Source organism: Pseudophryne corroboree, chromosome 9 (assembly GCF_028390025.1).
Source record: "Pseudophryne corroboree isolate aPseCor3 chromosome 9, aPseCor3.hap2, whole genome shotgun sequence".
NCBI lineage: Eukaryota > Metazoa > Chordata > Amphibia > Anura > Myobatrachidae > Pseudophryne > Pseudophryne corroboree.
In genome coordinates this window covers 278,757,085-278,779,621 of record NC_086452.1, presented here as the reverse complement: position 1 = coordinate 278,779,621, position 22,537 = coordinate 278,757,085, and the positions used below count along the sequence as shown (strand labels likewise).

General features: G+C 48.8%; 1 protein-coding gene across 1 annotated transcript in view; it reads left to right on the top strand.

Moving 5' to 3' along the window:
- FOXRED2 (FAD dependent oxidoreductase domain containing 2) overlaps nucleotides 1-22,335 on the top strand; it is an 804,453-nt gene extending 782,118 nt beyond the window's left edge. The window contains exon 9 of the mRNA XM_063940315.1: nucleotides 21,878-22,335. Within this exon, the coding sequence (XP_063796385.1) occupies nucleotides 21,878-22,080 (203 nt within the window). The 3' untranslated portion in view covers nucleotides 22,081-22,335. The remainder of the gene's footprint in view (nucleotides 1-21,877) is intronic.
- Nucleotides 22,336-22,537: the final 202 nt, after the last annotated feature.

The following is a 22,537-nucleotide window of genomic DNA, read 5'->3' as shown; positions in this document are numbered from 1 at the left end:
GGCCTTGCCAACTTCTCTTCTAGAAAGGGAGGTAGTATGCGCTGCGATACTAAAGTTGTGTCAAAATCAAGTAATTGTCACGGTACCCCTGTCACAACAGGGGGAAGGCTTTTATTCGAGCCTGTCCGTAGTCCCGAAGCCAGATGGCTCAGTCAGACCGATTCTGAACCTAAAATCCCTCAATTTCTTTCTTAAAAAATTCAAATTCAAGATGGAATCTCTCCGAGCAGTGATCTCCAGTCTGGGGAAGGGGGATTTTATGGTGTCGGTCGACATAAAGGATGCCTACTTACACGTCCCCATATATCCTCCACATCAGGCTTACCTGAGGTTTGCTGTTCAGGATTGTCATTACCAATTTCAGACGTTGCCGTTTGGTCTGTCCACGGCTCCGAGGATTTTCACCAAAGTAATGGCGGAAATTATGGTTCTCCTGCGCAAGCAGGGAATCACAATTATCCCGTACTTGGACGATCTCCTCATAAAGGCGAGATCCAAGGAACAATTGCTGAAAAATGTTGCCCTTTCACGGACGATTCTGCAGCAACATGGTTGGCTCCTAAATTTGCCAAAATCACAGTTGGTTCCGACGACACGGCTGTCGTGCCGGGGGATGATTCTGGATACAGAATTGCAGATAGTTTTTTTTCCAGTGGAAAAGGCTCTGGAATTACAGAACATGGTAAAAAAGATCCTGAAACCAGCAAAGGTGTCAGTTCTTCAATACACTCGGTTGCTGGGGAAGATGGTGGCGGCCTACGAGGCCATTCCGTATGGCAGGTTCCATGCCAGGGTGTTTCAGTGGGACCTGTTAGACAAGTGGTCCGGGTCTCACCTGGAGATGCACCGGAAAATAATCCTATCTTCCAGGACCAGAATCTCCCTTCTGTGGTGGCTGCACAGTTCTCACCTTCTGGAGGGACGCAGGTTCGGGATTCAAGATTGGATCCTGGTGACCACAGATGCAAGCCTCAGGGGCTGGGGAGCAGTCACACAGGGGAGGAATTTTCAGGGAAAGTGGTCAAGCCAGGAAGCTTGTCTTAACATAAACATTCTGGAATTAAGGGCCATTTACAACGGCATTCTGCAAGCAGAACATCTTTTTCGCGGTCTGCCCGTCTTGATTCAGTCAGACAACGTAACAGCAGTGGCGTACATAAACCACCAGGGCGGAACAAGGAGCAGAGCGGCGATGGCCGAGGCCACGAAGATTCTTCACTGGGCGGATAGACATGCCAGCGCTCTGTCAGAGGTCTTCATTCCAGGAGTGGACAACTGGGAAGCAGACTTCCTCAGCAGACACGATCTCCATCCAGGAGAGTGGTGTCTTCATCAAGAGGTCTTTGCAGAAGTGACAATTCGTTGGGGAATTCCTCAAGTAGACATGATGGCGTCCCGCCTCAACAAGAAACTCCAGAGATATTGTTCCAGGTCAAGGGACCCTCAAGCGATAGCGGTGGATGCCCTAGTGACACCGTGGGTGTTTCCGTCGGTATATGTGTTCCCTCCACTTCCACTCATTCCAAAGGTGATAAAGATTATAAGAAGAACAAAGGTTTAGGCGATACTCATTGTTCCGGATTGGCCAAAAAGGGCCTGGTATCCAGATCTTCAGGAGTTGCTCATAGAAGATCCCTGGCCTCTTCCTCTTCAGGAGGACCTGTTACAACAGGGGCCGTGCGTGTATCAAGACTTACTGCGTCTGCGTTTGACGGCATGGCGGTTGAACGCCAAATCCTAGCCCGGAAGGGTATTCCCAGTAATTCCCAGTATTCTTCTTCAGGCTAGAAAAGAAGTAACGGCAAAGCATTACCACCGTATTTGGAGGAAATATGTGTCTTGGTGTGAATCCAAGAAGGCTCCTACGGAAGTATTTCAATTGGGGCGTTTGCTCCATTTTTTGCAAGCAGGTGTGAATGCGGGCCTAAAGTTAGGCTCCATTAAGGTACAAATTTCGGCCTTATAAGTCTTATTTCAGAAAGAATTGGCCTCCCTTCCAGAAGTCCAGACCTTCGTGAAGGGCGTGCTGCACATCCAACCTACGTTTGTGCCTCCGGTGGCACCGTGGGATCTGAATGTTGTATTGCAGTTCCTGCAATCTCATTGGTTTGAACCTTTTCGTAAGGTTGAGTTAAAATTCCTTACTTGGAAAGTAATCATGTTGTTGGCCTTGGCGTCCGCAAGGCGGGTGTCTGAGTTGGCGGCTTTGTCTCACAAAAGCCCCTATTTAATCTTCCATGCTGATAGAGCAAAGTTGAGAACTCGTCAGCAATTTCTGCCTAAAGTGGTTTCATCATTTCACGTAAACCAGCCTATTGTGGTGCCAGTGGCTACTGACACCTTGGCGGAATCGAAGTCTCTCGATGTGGTCAGAGCTTTGAAAATCTATGTCGCCAGAACGGCTCAGATTAGGAAAACAGAGGCTCTGTTTGTCCTGTGGGCTCCTAACAAGATTGGGGCTCCTGCTTCTAAGCAGACTATTGCGCGCTGGATCTGTAATATAATTCAGCAGGCTCTTTCTACGGCAGGATTACCGTTACCAAAATCAGTGAAAGCCCATTCTACCAGAAAGGTGGGCTCATCCTGGGCGGCTGCCCGAGGGGGTCTCGGCGTTACAACTTTGCCGAGCCGCTACTTGGTCGGGATCAAACACCTTTGCGAAGTTTTACAAGTTTGATACCCTGGCTGAGGAGGACCTCTTGTTTGGTCAATCAATGCTGCAGGGTCATCCGCACTCTCCCACCCGTTCTAGAGCTTTGGTATAAACCCCATGGTTCTTGAAGCATCCCCAGCATCCTCTAGGACGTAAGGGGAAAATAGGATTTTAATACCTACCGGTAAATCCTTTTCTCTTAGTCCGTAGAGCAGGGGTGGGGAACCTTTTTTTCTGCCAAGGGCCATTTGGATATTTATAAAATCATTCGGGGGCCATACAAAAATGATCAACTTAAATATGAGCCTGCCCTAAGTAGATATGCCCCCAGTAGTTATGCCCCAGTAGATATGCCCCCAGTCAGTAGTTATGCCCCCAGTAGATATACCCCAATCAGTTGTTATGCTCCAGTAGATATGCCCCCAGTAAGTATACCGCCAGTCACTTGTTATGCCCCATTAGATATGCCCCGTCACTTGTTATGCCCCATTAGACATGCCACCAGTCAGTTGTTATGCCCCATTAGATATGCCCTTTAGTAGCGATGCTTACACACACACACATTAAAAGAAAAAAAACAATACTCACCAGCCCCGCTCCTGCTTCCGGACTGTTGCCCTCCGCCTGGCCACCCACTCCTCAGAACTATGGGAGAGAAGTCATGACATCTCTCCCATAACACCACACAGCAGCACACGCACACTGCCAGAGCCGGAAGCCGTAGCCCAGGAGTGAGCTCCTGCCTCCGGCTGCTACTGAGGGTAAGAAGCCAGGCGCCCACTAGTAACAAAATCTCAGCGGGCGCCCGGCTAGGTGAGCCTGGCCGAGCCGGATCAAGTGGCTCTGCGGGCCTTATACGGCCCTCGGGCCTGAGGTTCCCCACCCCTGCCGTAGAGGATGCTGGGCGCCCGTCCCAGTGCGGGCTGTATCTGCAGTTTGGTTGTAGTAACGCTCATGTTGAGTTGAGTTCAGTCAGTCTGTGACTGTTGTTGGTCATACCGTTGCATGCGTTGTTGTTCAATGCCATGTTGTACGGCGTATTTGTGGTGTGAGCTGGTATGTATCTCACCTTAGTTGTAAAATAATTAAATAAATCCTTTTCCTTGAAATGTCCGTCTCCCTGGGCACAGTTCCTATAACTGGAGTCTGGAGGAGGGGCATAGAGGGAGGAGCCAGTTTACACCCAATGAAAGTCTTATAGTGTGCCCATGTCTCCTGCGGATCCCGTCTATACCCCATGGTTCTTGAAGCATCCCCAGCATCCTCTACGGACTAAGAGAAAAGGATTTACCAGTTGGTATTAAAATCCTATTTTTCTGCCCCACATGCTCATTGCCAGGGATTTTTTGATCGTTGCCAGGTGTTACATGCTCATTGCCAAAGGTTTTTTGCTTGTTGCCAGGGGTTACATGTTTGTTGCCAGGGCTTACATGCTCCTTGCTGTGGGTTACACGATCCTTTCCAGATGTTTCTGTGCTCATTGTACGGGAGTTACATGCTTGTTGCCAAGTGATAGGTGCACAGTGCACCAGCGAACCCGGAACCATACTTCTGGGTAGCACTGGGTACGCTGTGCTCCCCTGATAGAGGCTAGAGGTGAAACAGTATCTCTAGCGTCTGTCTCCTCCAAGGCGGCAGCCATTTTGGAGGGGCGCAGGGTCTCTGTCCGGATTGCCCTGCGGCGCCGGCTGTGGGCTGGAGGTTAGGTGTACTGGCACCATATTTCTTATTGGTACGCCATACCACCCTACTTTCTGCACTGACTCTTGTAGGCCTTTTTTATTGTCTCTCATCTACAGTATATTCCACTTTTGTAATTCCTCATTTTAATTGTACAGGTTGAGGTATATCAGGTATTTCCAAAATGCTTGTGAGTGGAAGTAATTTTGATATTGGATTTTTCTATTTTTTTTAATATTTGCATATCACAATGAGATATACAGTATTGGGGATTATATCCACATGAAATGCATTTATTTCTCTTTCATCCATCTGGGGGACGCTGCGCACTTACTGATGGGTTACAGTGTGTGGGATGGGGAGTTTGGCACAGAACCTATAGAAACTAACTCCTCCCCCCTCTAACCCCTCCCATCTCCAGCCTGACTAGCAGATCACCTCAGTTTTAATTTTGGCACAGATTTCTTCAGTGTAGATTTTAGTTAGGTTTTGTTTTGGGTTTTTGTTGTTTCTTTTGATTTTATTTAAGTATGCTTAGTCCCTGTTTACAGGAGACAAGCATGCTAAGAGTGGGGTTAGTTAGTTATGTGTCTCCCACTCTGCAGAGCCTCTAAGAAGCCACCATACTCTTAGTCACTGGGGCTTACTTGATGCAGGATGGACTTCCTAGGAGGCACTGTGCTGGTAAAACAGTCGCAACCTGCCTGTGCAGCGTTGGGCTGTTATTCCATGTTTTTATTTCATATACTTGTGCAGCGCTGGTATATGTAACTTTCCTCTAAACTCCCCTCCCAAGCGGACGGATCGGTGTATCTGCAGCACCTCTCCAACACTACCCCCCCCCCCCCCCCCGTGAGCGAACATAGCGGTTCAGTCCCACTTCCGCCACTCGTTTCATGGGAGCTGCGTCTTGACTACCACGCTGTCTGACTTTCACTGGGCTTGTATGGAGTGCAGTTGCAGGGGGGAGGCGGTCACCGCGGTGGGGCGCTAGACGATGACGTGTTCGCGCCCTGTTTCTCCCGCCCAGCAGCGTCTTCCTGCCGCCGTCCTGACTCTGTGGGGGCGGGACTCAGCTACAGGCACCATCTTCTTCTCACTGCCTGAGAGATCAGCAGGGGATGCTGCGCTGCACATATACAGCACAAGGGAGCTCAGCGTACTCACCCTGTTAGTACAGGCGGGGGGCAGCAAAAACAGCAAGTATAACACACCTATTTCATGTGCTCTGGGACTCGTTTTATTCTAAGGGATTCTTTAGTGATCACTATAGGATATACTACAGTACAGGACATACTGTATTAGAGGGAATTCTTGTATAAGGTTACCTCTCTATAGGACTACTGTAATTTCTTTCTTTGATAGTCATACTTGCTGATAGGTTTAACAATTACCAGTAAGCCAGACAAAGCTGCTAAAGGGAAAGCAGGTTCAGCTGTATATTTTGCTTGTTCTCAGTGTGGCTCCAAACTTTCAAAGGGTAGCACGGATCCGGGTCCTCTCTGCACGGCGTGCTCCATTACACCTGACATAGAGCAGCCTAGTGTATCTACAGACCAGTCTGTCCCTCTGTGGGCCAAAAGCATGGCCGAGGCTATTGCTGATTTACGCCAATCCCAGTCAAGTACTGATTCTAGTCACTCTAATGTGGAACCTCCATGGGCAAGAGTCTTTCAGACTTAGCACAGTCTATTAATAAGTTTGTCGCTTCTTCAGGTTCCGTGGCTAGTAAACTACAGCTTCCCGCTATCACATTCCCAGGAGAGGAATTAGATCCGGTAGCCACCCCCCTGGAAGAAGGCAAATTGGATTCTGAGTGGGAGGATGCTTCCGGTTGGGAAGAAGAAGAATTGTCTTCCTGTTCAGGTGTCAGGTTATTGATAGCGGCCATCCGTCAGACTCTTAATCTTCAGGTTACGGTGGAGGCGGAGACTTCGTCGGGCTTCTTCAGACGCCAGAAAAGACATGTAATGGTCTTTCCTTCATATACACATCTTGCAGAGATTTTAAAGAGCCTTGGCTTAAGCCAGACTCACGCTTTCAGGCTCCTAAAAAATTACGATTTTTATATCCATTTGCAGAGGAAGATACAAAGTTCTGGGAAACTGCACCAAAGGTGGATGCTCCTAGCTCTCATTTGGCGAAGGGTACTGTAATCCCTTCGGTACAATCTGTGACATTGAAGGATTCGATGGATCGGAAGATTGAAGCGATTCTTAAGTCCGTTTTTACCTTATCAGGTATTTCTCTGCGTCCAATTTTAGCTAGTGCCTGGGTACTAGCGCAAGTAATTTCTGGTATGCAATCGGATGATCTGTCAGAGGCTATTCAACTAGCTGAACAAATTTCTGAAGCTCTCGCTTATGTTGGGGAAGCCTTGTTGGACTCAGCCTCGGTACAATCACAGGTATCTGCTCTAGCGGTTATGGCGAGGCGTTCACTATGGCTTCGTGTTTGGAACGCGGATTCTGATTCAAAACAGACTTTGACAGCCGTTCCGTTTGAGGGTGAATTTCTTTTTGGCCCGGAACTTAAAAAGATTATTTCCGACACTATGGGTGGCAAGAGCCTGTTTCTTCCAAGTGCCTCTCAAAAATCAAAGCCAACGAAATTTCGGACCTTTCGTACTCAAAGCAGGGGTGGTGTCCAGTCCTTTCGAGCCTTCTCACGATTTCCACGCAGAGGTGCATACCGTGCTAGAGGAGCACAGGCACCTCGTAGACCGGCAGCCAAGCCTACCGATATGCCTGCCGCATGACATGGGGAGCAATCAGGAGGGATCCTTGGTGGTGGGAGCACGATTACTACAGTTCAAAGACAAGTGGCTCCTGTCACATCCAGATCGGTGGGTGACAGGGGTCATAACCCGAGGTTACATTTTGGACTTCGAGGAACCTGTTCCACACTTTTTCAGCAAGGAGTAATTTCTTCAGTTCCCAAATCTCAAGAGGGTCAGGGATTTTACTTGAGTCTTTTTCTGGTAAACAAACCGGACGGTTCATTTCGACCCATTTTAAACCTAAAATGCCTCAATCCGTATCTTTCCACCCACAAATTCAAGATGGAATCGATATGTTCGATCATTGCGGCCATGGAACCGGAGGAGTATTTGACATCTATCGACATAAAAGACGCATACCTTCATATTTCAATTTGGTCAGGTCATCAACAACTGTTTAGGTTCGCACTAGGCCCTTGGCATTTCCAGTTTCGAGCTCTTCCTTTCGGTCTCTCCACGGCCCCTTGGGTATTTACAACAATATTGGGTCACGTGGTGGTCATCCTCAGGTGACAGGGGGTCAACATTACTCCTTACCTGGACGATTTGTTGATAAAGACTCCGTCACCGGACCTTCTTCAACAACATCTACAACATACCACGGACACTCTCCAATCCTTCGGATGGATTGTGAATTTCTGGAAATCTTCCTTGATTCCCTCTCAGGAGATGATTTTCCTAGGTCTCCTGTTCGACGCGAGACGTCAGAAGGTTTTTCTTCCTGGGGACAGACTTCAGGATCTGCAATCCAGAGTCCACTCCCTGATACAATTACCAAGGGTCTCGGTCCTCCGATGCATGCAGTTGTTGGGCAAGATGGTGGCGACGTTCGAAGCAGTGCCATATGCCAGATTCCATGCTCGGGCCCTTCAGGCTCAGATTCTGGGGTCAAGGGATCTAACAAGCCCACATCTGGACTTGCAATTGTGCCGGCTGTCGGTTCAGACTCGACAGTCTCTCCATTGGTGGCTTCACAGTCCCAATCTAACCAGGGGTGCACCGTTCCCTGTTTGGTCTTCGATGATGGTCACCACAGATGCCAGCCTAGTCGGTTGGGGGGCAGTGTTTCAATCTCTGCACTTCCAGGGTCTCTGGAACGGTCAAGAATCGAGGTTACAGATCAACATTCTCGAGTTAAGAGCAATTCGTTGTGCTCTACTTCAGGTACAAACCGAAGTCCAAGGTCATCCAGTGCGCATTCAATCGGACAATGCCACGGCGGTGGCTTATATAAACAAAAGGGGCGGAACTCGCAGTTGGAGAGCCATGCAGGAGGTCGCCCATATCCTACAATGGGCAGAACGGTGGGTTCCGACCATCTCCGCAGTTCATATTCCAGGAGTGGACAACTGGGAAGCGGACTTCTTGAGCCGTCACACGATTCATCCGGGAGAATGGGAACTTCATCAGGAGGTCTTTCTAGCCCTAGTGTCTCTGTGGGGAACACCCGACATCGATCTCATGGCATCCCGTCTAAACTGAAAGCTACCTCGGTATGGATCACAAACTCAGGACCCGCAAGCAACACTAATCGATGCATTAACAGCTTCGTGGCAATTTTGACTGGGATATGTGTTTCCACCAATTCCCTTGATACCGCGTCTACGTCAACGTATCCGGAGAGAGGGTCTTCCGGTCATTCTTATAGCAACAAACTGGCCTCTTCGTCAGTGGTATACTCTTCTCTGCAGCATGGTGACCAAGGAACCGTTCCATCTGCCCCTGCGACCCGATCTCCTGCTACAAGGTCCTTGTCACCACCACAATTTAAATTGTCTGGCTTTGACAGCTTGGTTCTTGAATACAGCATTTTAAGAGCAAAAGGGTTATCTCGACCGGTGGTGAAGACTATACTTCAGGCTAGAAAGCCGGTCACTTCTCGTATTTATCAAAGAGTATGGCGTATTTACATTGCTTGGTGTGAAAGGCGGGGGTTGTCACTGCACCTCTTTTGTTTACCTCTTCTGTTATCTTTCCTTCAGGATGGTCTGACTAAAGGACTTCGTTTGTCTTCCCTTAAGGGGCAGATTTCGGCATTGTCGGTTCTCTTTCAGAAAAGATTGTCTATTATTCCGGAGGTTCAAACGTTCCTTCAGGGTGTAGTCAGGATTCAGCCTCCTTTTGTTCCTCCGGTTCCGCCGTGGGATTTAAATCTGGTTCTTCAGGCGCTCCAGCAGCCTCCATTTGAGCTGCTGGACTCTGTTGAACTTCACTATCTTACTCTAAATGTGCTTTCTCTGACGTCCTAGTGGATGCTGGGAACTCCGTAAGGACCATGGGGAATAGCGGCTCCGCAGGAGACTGGGCACAAATAGAAAGCTTTAGTACTACCTGGTGTGCACTGGCTCCTCCCCCTATGACCCTCCTCCAAGCCTCAGTTAGTTAGATTTTTGTGCCCGAACGAGAAGGGTGCACACTAGGGGCTCTCCTGAGCTTCTTAGTGAAAGTTTTAGTTTAGGTTTTTTATTTTCAGTGAGACCTGCTGGCAACAGGCTCACTGCATCGAGGGACTAAGGGGAGAAGAAGCGAACTCACCTGCGTGCAGAGTGGATTGGGCTTCTTGGCTACTGGACACCATTAGCTCCAGAGGGACCGCTCACAGGCCCAGCCTTGGAGCTCGGTCCCAGAGCCGCGCCGCCGGCCCCCTTACAGAGCCAGAAGCAAGAAGAGTCCGGCAAATCGGCGGCAGAAGACATCCTGTCTTCCAAAGGTAGCGCACAGCACTGCAGCTGTGCGCCATTGCTTCTCAGCACACTTCACACTCCGGTCACTGAGGGTGCAGGGCGCTAGGGGGGGGGCGCCCTGAGCAGCAATAGAAACACCTTGGCTGGCTAAAAATACATCACATATAGCTCCTGGGCTATATGGATGGATTTTAACCCCTGCCAGATTTTCACAAAAAGCGGGAGAAAGGCCGCCGAGAAGGGGGCGGAGCCTATCTCCTCAGCACACAGGCGCCATTTTCCCTCACAGCTCCGCTGGAAGGACGTCTCCCTGACTCTCCCCTGCAGTCCTGCACTACAGAAACAGGGTAAAAAAGAGAGGGGGGCACTAATTGGCAGGTTATTAACAATACAGCAGCTATAAGGGAGAAACACTTATATAAGGTTGTCCCTATATCTATATATAGCGCTCTGGTGTGTGCTGGCATACTCTCCCTCTGTCTCCCCAAAGGGCTAGTGGGGTCCTGTCCTCTATCAGAGCATTCCCTGTGCGTGTGTTGTGTGTCGGTACGTTTGTGTCGACATGTATGAGGAGGAAAATGATGTGGAGGCGGGGCAATTGCCTATAATAGAGATGTCACCCCCTAAGGAGTCGACACCTGAGTGGATGGCTTTATGGAAGGATTTACGTGACAGTGTCAGCTCCTTACAAAAGACGGTTGATGACATGAGACAGCCGACTAATCAGCTGGTCCCTGTCCAGGCGTCTCAAAAACCACCAGGGTCTCTAAAAAGGCCGTTACCTCAGATGGTGGATACTGACGTCGACACGGATACTGACTCCAGTGTCGACGGTGAGGAGACAAACGTGACTTCCAGTAGGGCCACACGTAACATGATCACGGCAATGAGAGAGGTGTTAAACATTTCTGATACCGCAAGTACCACTAAAAAGGGTATTATATGGGGTGTGAAAAAACTACCTGTAGTTTTTCCTAAATCAGACGAATTAAATGAGGTGTGTGATGAAGCGTGGGTTTCCCCCGATAAAAAACTGATAATTTCTAAAAAGTTATTGGCATTATACCCTTTCCCGCCAGAGGTTAGGGCACGTTGGGAAACACCCCCTAGAGTGGATAAAGCGCTCACACGCTTATCAAAACAAGTGGCGTTACCGTCTCCTGATACGGCCGCCCTCAAGGAACCAGGTGACAGAAAACTGGAGAATATCCTAAAAAGTATATACACACATACTGGTGTTATACTGCGACCAGCAATCGCCTCAGCCTGGATGTGCAGCGCTGGGGTGGCTTGGTCGGATTCCCTGACTGAAAATATTGATACCCTGGATAGGGACAGTATATTGTTGACTATAGAGCATTTAAAAGATGCATTTCTATATATGCGAGATGCACAGAGGGATATTTCCACTCTGGCTTCAAGAGTGAGTGCGCTGTCCATTTCTGCCAGAAGAGGATTATGGACGCGACAGTGGTCAGGTGATGCGGACTCTAAACGGCATATGGAAATATTGCCTTATAAAGGGGAGGAGTTATTTGGGGTCGGTCTATCGGACCTGGTGGCCACGGCAACTGCTGGGAAATCCACATTTTTACCCCAGGTAACCTCTCAACATAAAAAGACGCCGTCTTATCCGGCTCAGTCCTTTCGTCCCCATAAGGGCAAACGGGCAAAAGGTTCCTCTTTTCTGCCCCGGGGCAGAGGAAGGGGAAAAAGACTGCAACAGACAGCCACTTCCCAGGAACAAAAGCCCTCCCCCGCTTCTGCCAAGTCCTCAGCATGACGCTGGGGCCTTACAAGCGGACTCAGGCACGGTGGGGGCCCGTCTCAAGAATTTCAGCGCGCAGTGGGCTCACTCGCAAGTGGACCCCTGGATCCTGCAAGTAGTATCTCAGGGGTACAAATTGGAGTTCGAGACGTCTCCCCCTCGCCGGTTCCTGAAGTCTGCTTTACCAACGTCTCCCTCAGACAGGGAGGCAGTATTGGAGGCAGTTCACAAGCTGTATTCCCAGCAGGTGATAGTCAAGGTACCCCTCCTGCAACAAGGGAAGGGGTATTATTCCACGCTGTTTGTGGTACCGAAGCCAGACGGCTCGGTGAGACCAATTTTAAATCTGAAGTCTTTGAACACTTACATACAGAGGTTCAAATTCAAGATGGAGTCACTCAGGGCAGTGATCGCAAACCTGGAAGAGGGGGACTATATGGTGTCTCTGGACATCAAAGATGCCTACCTCCATGTCCCCATTTACCCTTCTCATCAAGGGTACCTCAGGTTTGTGGTACAAAACTGTCACTATCAGTTTCAGACGCTGCCGTTTGGATTATCCACGGCACCTCGGGTCTTTACCAAGGTTATGGCCGAAATGATGATTCTTCTTCGAAGAAAAGGCGTTTTAATTATCCCTTACTTGGACGATCTCCTGATAAGAGCAAGATCCAGAGAACAGTTAGTAGTCGGAGTAGCCCTATCTCAAGTAGTGCTACGGCAGCACGGCTGGATTCTAAATATCCCAAAATCGCAGCTGATTCCGACAACACGTCTGCTGTTCCTAGGGATGATTCTGGACACAGTCCAGAAAAAGGTGTTCCTTCCGGAGGAGAAAGCCAGGGAGTTATCCGAACTGGTCAGAAACCTCCTGAAACAAGGACAAGTCTCAGTGCATCAATGCACAAGAGTCTTGGGAAAGATGGTAGCTTCCTACGAAGCGATTCCGTTCGGCAGATTCCACGCAAGAACGTTCCAGTGGGATCTGCTGGACAAATGGTCCGGATCGCATCTTCAGATGCATCAGCGGATAACCCTGTCCCCAAGGACAAGGGTGTCTCTTCTGTGGTGGTTGCAGAGTGCTCATCTTCTAGAGGGCCGCAGATTCGGCATTCTGGACTGCGTCCTGGTGACCACGGATGCCAGCCTGAGAGGCTGGGGAGCAGTCACACAAGGAAGAAATTTCCAGGGCTTGTGGTCAAGCCTGGAGACATCACTTCACATAAATATCCTGGAGCTAAGGGCCATCTACAATGCTCTAAGCCTAGCACGACCTCTGCTTCAAGGTCAGCCGGTGCTGATTCAGTCAGACAACATCACGGCAGTCGCCCACGTAAACAGACAGGGCGGCACAAGAAGCAGGAGGGCAATGGCAGAAGTTGCAAGGATCCTTCGCTGGGCGGAAAATCATGTGATAGCACTGTCAGCAGTGTTCATTCCGGGAGTGGACAACTGGGAAGCAGACTTCCTCAGCAGGCACGACCTCCACCCGGGAGAGTGGGGACTTCACCCAGAAGTCTTCCACATGATTGTGAACCGTTGGGAAAAACCAAAGGTGGACATGATGGCGTCACGCCTCAACAAAAAACTAGACAGGTATTGCGCCAGGTCACGGGACCCTCAGGCAATAGCTGTGGACGCTCTGGTAACACTGTGGGTGTACCAGTCAGTGTATGTGTTCCCGCCTCTGCCTCTCATACCCAAGGTACTGAGAATCATAAGAAGGAGAGGAGTAAGGACTATACTCGTGGCTCCGGATTGGCCAAGAAGGACTTGGTACCCGGAACTTCAAGAGATGCTCACGGAGGACCCGTGGCCTCTACCTCTACGAAGGAACCTGCTCCAACAGGGACCCTGTCTGTTCCAAGACTTACCGCGGCTGCGTTTGACGGCATGGCGGTTGAACGCCGGATCCTGAAGGAAAAAAGGCATTCCGGATGAAGTCATCCCTATCCTGATCAAAGCCAGGAAGGATGTAACCGTGCAGCATTATCACCGTATTTGGCGTAAATATGTTGCGTGGTGCGAGGCCAGGAAGGCACCTACAGAGGAATTTCAACTGGGTCGTTTCCTGCATTTCCTGCAAACAGGACTGTCTATGGGCCTAAAATTAGGGTCCATTAAGGTTCAAATTTCGGCCCTGTCGATCTTCTTCCAAAAAGAACTGGCTTCAGTTCCTGAAGTTCAGACGTTTGTCAAAGGGGTGCTGCATATACAGCCTCCTTTTGTGCCTCCAGTGGCACCTTGGGATCTCAATGTGGTTTTGGGGTTCCTAAAATCACATTGGTTTGAACCACTCACCACTGTGGACTTAAAATATCTCACATGGAAAGTGGTAATGCTATTGGCCCTGGCTTCAGCCAGGCGCGTCTCAGAATTGGCAGCTTTATCCTATAAAAGCCCTTACCTAATTTTTCATATGGATAGGGCAGAATTGAGGACTTGTCCTCAATTTCTCCCTAAGGTGGTTTCAGCGTTTCACCTGAATCAGCCTATTGTGGTACCTGCGGCTACTAGGGACTTGGAGGACTCCAAGTTGCTGGACGTAGTCAGGGCCCTGAAAATATACGTTTCCAGGACGGCTGGAGTCAGAAAATCTGACTCGCTGTTTGTCCTGTATGCACCCAACAAACTGGGTGCTCCTGCTTCTAAGCAGACTATTGCTCGTTGGATTTGTAGTACAATTCAGCTTGCACATTCTGTGGCAGGCCTGCCACAGCCAAAATCTGTAAAAGCCCATTCCATACGGAAAGTGGGCTCATCTTGGGCGGCCGCCCGAGGGGTCTCGGATTTACAACTTTGCCGAGCAGCTACTTGGTCAGGGGCAAACACGTTTGCTAAATTCTACAAATTTGATACCCTGGCTGAGGAGGACCTGGAGTTCTCTCATTCGGTGCTGCAGAGTCATCCGCACTCTCCCGCCCGTTTGGGAGCTTTGGTATAATCCCCATAGTCCTTACGGAGTTCCCAGCATCCACTAGGACGTCAGAGAAAATAAGAATTTACTTACCGATAATTCTATTTCTCATAGTCCGTAGTGGATGCTGGGTGCCCATCCCAAGTGCGGATTGTCTGCTGTACTTGTACATAGCTATTGTTAACTAAATCGGGTTATTGTTGTAGTGAGCCATCTTTTCTAGAGGCTCCTCTGTTTATCATACTGTAAACTGGGTTCAGATCACAAGTTATACGGTGTGATTGGTGTGGCTGGTATGAATCTTACCCGGGATTCAAAATCCTTCCTTATTGTGTACGCTCGTCCGGGCACAGTATCCTAACTGAGGCTTGGAGGAGGGTCATAGGGGGAGGAGCCAGTGCACACCAGGTAGTACTAAAGCTTTCTATTTGTGCCCAGTCTCCTGCGGAGCCGCTATTCCCCATGGTCCTTACGGAGTTCCCAGCATCCACTACGGACTATGAGAAATAGAATTATCGGTAAGTAAATTCTTATTTTTTCTTTTAGCTATTGCTTCGGCCAGGGGTGTTTCCGAGTTAGCGGCGCTTTCTTGCAAACCGCCCTTGTTGGTCTTTCATGAAAATCGAGTGGTCTTACGTACAAAGGTTGCCAAAGGTTGTGTTGGCTTTCCATATGAATCAGGACATAGTCCTTCCAGCGTTTGTTCCGGAGTCTTCTGGACAAGATTGTCATTTAGAGTTATTAGATGTTGTTAGAGCCTTACAAATTTATTTGTCCCGTACTAAGGATATTCGTCGTACGGATACCTTGTTGGTTTTGATCGATGCACCCAAGCGAGGCTGGCCAGCCTCTAAGAATACGGTGGCACGCTGAGTTACGTCTGCTATTCGGCAGGCTTATATTTCTTCGGCTTTGCCTGTTCCGGACTCATTGAGGGCTCATTCGAGTAGGGCTGTTGGTGCTTCCTGGGCTGTTTGCTGTGGTGTTTCCGTCGAGCAGCTGTGTAGGGTGGCGACCTGGTCGTCCGTGCATACCTTCACTAAGTTTTAGCGTTTTCATACTTTCGGTTTAGAGACTGCCTCTGTTGGGCGTCAAATTTTGCAGACAGCTATGCCGTCTGTTTCTCCCTCCTCTAATTAGCTTGTTTTGGGAAATCCCATCAGTAAGTGCGCAGCGTCCCCCAGATGGATGAAATAGAAAAGGGGATTTTGTTACTTACCGTAAAATCTCTTTCTCTGATTCCATCTGGGGGACGCTGCGATCCCTCCCGTAGTTTTGTCTGGAATTATTGGTTATGTTCTGTTCTGTCTCTTCCGGCTTTGCTAAACGTAAACTAAGGTGATCTGCTAGTCAGGCTGGAGATGGGAGGGGTTAGAGGGGGGAGGAGTTAGTTTCTATAGGTTCTGTGCCAAACTCCCCATCCCACACACTGTAACCCATCAATAAGTGCGCAGCGTCCCCCAGATGGAATCAGAGAAAGAGATTTTACGGTAAGTAACAAAAATCCCTTTTTCTTATCCACCTTATACACATTGGCCCTCATTCCGAGTTGTTTGCTCGCTAGCTACTTTCAGCAGCATTGCACACGCTAGGCCGCCACCCTCTGGGATTGTATCTTCGCTTAGCAGAATTGTGAATGAAAGATTAGCAGCATTGCGAATAAATAATTTTTAGCAGTTTCTGAGTAGCTCGAGACTTATTCCTACACTGCGATCAGCTCAGCCCGTTTCGTTCCTGGTTTGACATCACAAACACGCCCTGCGTTCGGCCAGCCACTCCCCCATTTCTCCAGACACTCCTGCGTTTTATCCTGGCACGCCTGCCTTTTTCCGCACACTCACAGAAAACGGTCAGTTTCCACCCAGAAACACCCACTTCCTGTCAATCACACTCCGATCACTTCAACGCTGGAAATTCTTTGTTCGGACGTGAGTAAATCTACTAAGTTTTGTGCTAAATTACTTAGTGCATGCGCACTGCGTACCATGCGCATGCACATTTTTGCCTTAATCGCTCCATTGCGAAAATCGGCAACGAGCGAACAACTCGGAATGACCCCCATAGCCTGAAGGTAATTTTATAATATTGTTTTAATAATTTTGTACATAAAACAAAGTTTGTATACAAAGATCCATCAGAAAGCAAAGATGTAACGATTTAAAATAAAATTTGTATTTTCTGACATTGGATTTACGGATATGGGAGACTCAACCCACAAAATGACAGTAACAAAATACAATTTCTGCTATGGGGTACACTGGGCTCCACAAGGATTAACATCGGGGTGTAGAGTAGGATCTTGATCCATGGCACCAACAGGCTCAAAGCTTTGACTGTTCCCAAGATGCACAGCGCCGCCTCCTCTATAACCCCGCCTGCGTGCACAGGAGCCCAGTTTGTAAATTGGTGCCATGCAGTAAGCAGTCAAACAACAGGGGGGCTGCTCCAGCGGCCCATATTATAGCTGCAGCTTTAATGAATGTCAAATGGACATCCTCTGCTGCAGCTCCATCACTCCCCCAGCGGTGCTGTATACTCCCGCGCCCTGGTTGCCGGGTAACTACAGCGGAGGCTCCGGTGTCTTTCCTGTCAGTTACACACACTCGCCGCTGCCCTCCGGGATCACGTGGCCGCAGGTACAAGGGGAGGTAAGCGGTCTCTTTGGCCCGCTATTATCACGATCTGGCGCAACCGTGGGAGGCGGGCCGCGCGCGCTGGCATGGACACTGTAAAGGGCAGCCACTCCACTAGTCACCGGGACACAGGTCACAGGTGGGAGTTTTTCTCCTATAAAAACCCATTTTTATGCAGCCCGCAGTGCCCGGTGGGGAAGCCAGAAGGAGGATAAGGCCTAACCTGTAACCCCTCCCCCAGCCCCAAGGCGCCATTTGGGTAAATGTTCCCGCCCTGGAGCTGCATATCTCTCCTTCACTCCCTGTCAGCCACCATCACACGGAGCTGCACTGTTCCTGGGACTGCCGGGGCAAATCCTCCTCTGTAAAGCCGCCTGCTCGCCAGCATTGTGCATTTTACAGGACACTTACAGTAAGTATTCTACCTATCAAGGGACAGTTTTAGTTAAGAAAGAGTGCATACATTCAGGGTTGTGTGGTACAAACACCCTGTGATATACATCCAGTATCTACTGTGTTTTGTTATAGCTACTGTTTACATATATAGCTATACTGAGTATTACTTTGTATTGCTAGTCCAGTGCAGTTTTATGGTGTGTAATTTCTGCATGGTACGCTTGTGACTATATACTGTATGTGTGTGTGCATGTAGCTGCTGCGTTGCTGCCATCTCGGGTATTTCACTCGGCTTGCTACTTCTATATTCTGTAACCTGAGGGGGCTAAGTGCGTCAGGTTTATTAACTGATGTAGGCATTTCACAAGATATACTTGCTGTGTATTTTTCTTTGTGATTTATAGTCCGCATTTGGATTCCCGGTTTGTGCTGACAGGACAGGCACACTGCACTGGGAGTTCTTGCTAAGGTATATTGCTGCTAACATTGTACTACAGTAGGTTGCCTGATATTGTGCTTGTCAGTATGTCAGCTACATGAGGCAACGGAACTGGGGCTTCTCCCACATTGCATGGTGGTAATGCTGCAGTCACTTTTGAGGATAACATGGCAGCAGAGAGTTCAGGTTCAGGGGGTTCCTTACCCCCCAGTGGGTCTGTAGCACCGGGGGCAACTAATGATCCACCTTGGGCTACCTTCTCCATATTGTTGTATACGCTGGTAATTAAACTTACGCCCCCTGTGGGACCTCCTATGCCACTGCAGCAACTCTGATCCTAAAGATGGGGAAGGCAAGTCACTGGTGGATGTCCCTGATTTGATTGAGGCTATCAGGCTCATTCTTCAGGTCTCTGATGAACCTGAGCCTGCGGCTGTCTCTAAAAATCCAGACAGATTTAAACATAAGAAAGTGGTTAAACAAGTTTTACCTCATTCTCAACACCTGACTGACATACGTCAGGAATCCTGTGAAAATCCAGGTGGAGCGCCGACTTCTAGGTTTTGCCCAGGAATGGTTGAAGACCACTTCGGATACCTGGGTAAGGGAAGTTGTCACTCGAGGTTATGTCGTACCCTTCAAGAACTGTCCCCCTCATTGATTTTGCCTGACAGATGTTCCTTTGGATTTGATGAAGGCAAACACTCTCCATTCGGTGGTACAATCCCTCCTGACCACAGGAGTCGTGTTACAGGTGCCTCTGGTTCAGCGAGGCAAAGGGTTCTATTCTCCGCTGTTCCTAGTCCCGAAACTGAACTGGTTCTCTCGGCCCATTCTCAATCTCAAGTCCTTGAACAAGTATGTGAGGATCTCCAATTTTCGTATGGAAACTCTTCACTCTATTGTTCTGGCCTTACAGCCTGGGGACTATATGGTCTCCCTGGACATACAGGATGCCTACCTGCATATTCCTATTGCAGTGTCTCAACAGCAGTACCTGAGGTTTGCGGTGGGCAACCTTCATTACCAATTTCGGGTATTACCCTTTGGTTTGACAATGGCTCCCCGAGTTTTCACCAAAGTAATGGCAGTCATGACGGCTACACTCCGCCGTCTAGGGGTCAGGATCCTACCGTACCTAGCCGATTTGTTGATCCTGGCGAATTCCCCAGAAATTCTCCTGTGTCATCTAGATCTGACTGTCCAGGTCCTGACAGCCCACGGGTGGCTTGTCAACTGGAAGAAATCATTCCTGGTTCCTGCTTGGAGCATGGTACACCTGGGGACGTTATTGGCACTCGCAATCAGCAGTTGTTCTTGTCTCAGGAGAAGGTCCTGAAACTTCAGGACAGGATTCAATGCTTCCTATCTCGTCCGCAAATGTCGACTCATTCGGCAATGCAAGTGCTAGGTCTCATGGTGTTGGCTTTCGACATGGTGGAGTATGCTCAATTCCATTCTCGCCCTCTGCAGAAGTTAATTGTGACAAAGTGGGACGGCCTGCCTCACCGGATCAGATCTCACATGATCTCCTTGTCTCCGGAGGTCTGCCTGTCACTGAGCTGGTGGCTTCAGGACCATCGATTGAGCAGGGGCCGTCCCTTCTGGATATCCAACTGGGTCCTGCTGATGACGGCTGCCAGTCTGAGAGGTTGGGGTGTGGTGTTGGAACAACACTCCCTTCAGGGTCGGTGGACCGAGGAGGAGTCTCTACTCCCGATAACTATTCTGGAACTGCGGGCAGTGTTCAATGCATTGACAATGGCCCAGCATTTGATACAGAACAGTACAAGTACAATTGGACAACGCCACCTCGGTGGCGTATATCATTCATCAAGGCGGCACTCGAAGCTGCATGGCAATGAGGGAAGTATCAAGGATTCTTAAGTGGGCAGAACGCCATCTGCCGGCCATATCCTCAGTGTTCATTATGGGGGTCCTAAACTGCGAAGCAGACTTTCTCATTCGTCAGGACGTACACGCCAGAGAATGTAGCCTCCATTAAGAGGTGTTTCAACTTCTCGTGGACAAGTGGGGCCTTCCAGATGTGGACCTGATGGTGTCTCGACACAATCACAAGGTTCCAGTCTTTAAAGCAAGGACAAGGGATCCCCGAGCAGCATTCGTGGATGCTCTGGCAATTCCATGGAACTTTCTGCTGCCGTATGTGTTCCCTCCAGTGTCACTCCTGCCCAGAGTAATACGGAAGTTCAAGCAAGAAAGAGGAAATCTACTTCTGATCACTCCAGCGTGGCCCAGGCGGCACTGGTTCTCCGATCTGCAGGGCCTCTCATTGGATCGCCCCCTTCTACTTCCACAACGACCAGACCTCGTTCAGGGCCCTTGTGTTTACCAGGACTTGGCCTATCTGGCTTTGACGGCATGGCTCTTGAGGATTCCGTCCTGAGGGCCAAGGGTTTTTCTGAGGTGGTCATTCAAACTATGTTGAAGGCCCTTACGGGCTTCTGCTCGGATTTACCATAGGGTCTGGAATGCTTACTTTACTTGGTGTGCGTCTTATATTCGTGACTTTTCAAGTTTAGTACGGCCAAACTATTGGCCTTTCTACAACTGGGCCTGGACTTAGGCCTTCGTCTGGCCTCCCTCAAGGTTCACATCTCTGCCTTGTCGGTTTGGTTTCGTAGAAATATTGCCTTCACTCAGGGCGTGTTGTGAATTCAACCTCCTTATGTTCCACCTGTGGCCCTTTGGGATCTGTTGGTGGTTCTGGAGGTCTTGCAAGAGTCTCCATTTGAACCTCTTGCGTCTGCGGACCTTAATTGGCTCTCCCTTAAAGTTTTGTTTTTGCTGGCTATCGCTTCTGGTAGAAGGGTCTCGTACTTGGGTGCCTTATCCTTTAAGTCCCCCTATCTGATTTTTCACCATGACCGGGCGGTTCTTAGAACACGTTCGGGTTATTCGCCCAGGAAATTGTGGTTCCGGCCTTTAATTCTCCTGAGGCATCATCTAAAGAGCGGTCTTTGTATGTGGTACGGGCTCTCCGTATCTATGTGAAGAGAACATCCTCCATTCGGAAATCTGATTCTCTTTTTGTACTGTTTGGTTTTCACAAACGTGGCTGGCCTGCTAACAAGCAGACCTTGGCCAAATGGATTAGAATGGTGATTGCACATGCTTATGTACAGGCTGGTCTGCCAGCTCCTGCTACCATCAAAGCCCATTCTACTCGGTCTGTAGGACTTTCTTGGGTGGCCTACCGTGGTGCGACCCTTGATCAATTGTTCAAGGCGGCTATGTGGTCCTCGGTGAACACGTTCATAATGTACTATGCCTTCGATACTTCCAATTCCCAGGATGCTTACTTTGGACGCCGGGTTCTTGTGCCCGCTACAGTGCGTCCCCTCCCATAAGGAACTGCTTTAGGACATCCCCGATGTTAATCCTTGTGGAACCCAGTGTACTCCGCAGCAGAAAACGAGATTTAGGGTAAGAACTTACAGTTGTTAAATCTCTTTCTGCGAGGTAACTGGGCTCCACATGGCGCCCACCCTGACGCACTTTGCTTCTTTGGGTTGATATGGCATTAGGCGTTGACACTCTCCCCAGTGGTGGTGAGTGTGTGGTCTTTAATGATTGTCGTCTCTAGTACCTGCTACTGCATTGGGCTGGTTATCGAAACTGAGCTCCTGTGCACGGAGGCGGGGTTATAGAGGAGGCGGCGCTGTAGATCTTGGGAACAGTCAAAGCTTTGAGCCTGTTGGTGCTTCGGATCAAGATCCTACTCTACACCTCGATGTTAATCTTTGTGGAGCCCAGTATACCTCGCAGAAAGAGATTTAACAACGGTAAGTTCTTACCATAAATCTCTTTATTAACAGAATACAGGTACAAATACAGGATTGAAGTGCTGTTTTAGTACAGTACATGATCATATCACTAATCATTTGCCATTTTTTTTGCTTTGCAGATTCATGCTTTGTCTTTTCACTGACACATCATAAGTTGCCTATCTTCTGTCAGCAGAGTTATCTACAGAACCAAGGTCTTAAAACAACTGCTTACATAGATCAGAATAATAATGATGCAGGGCTTGCACAGAATTATATCGTAATAAATGAAAGGACAGTTGAGATTTCACATAACAGGATAAATAGAATTGATGAACTTTGACATTACCTGTGACATTTGACTGGATAATGGGGGGTAATTCCAAGTTGATCGCAGCATGATTTTTCATAGCAATTGGGCAAAATCATGTGCACTGCAGGGGAGGCAGATATAACATGTGCAGAGAGAGTTAGATTTGGGTGGGTTATTTTATTTCTGTGCAGGGTAAATACTGGCTGCTTTATTTTTACACTTCAAATTAGATTGCAGATTGAACACACCCCACCCAAATCTAACTCTCTCTACAGATGTTATATCTGCCTCCCCTGCAATGCACATGGTTTTGCCCAATTGCTAACAAAAATCCTGCTGTGATCAACTTGGAATTACCCCCAATGATTGCTGATTTTATGTAGTATGTATTATATCTCTAAAGGTGATAGCAAATGTGATTCTGTAAACTAAATTATAGATGAACTAAACAAATTCCTAAAAGTCTGTTCGTATTGCTCAACTTCGT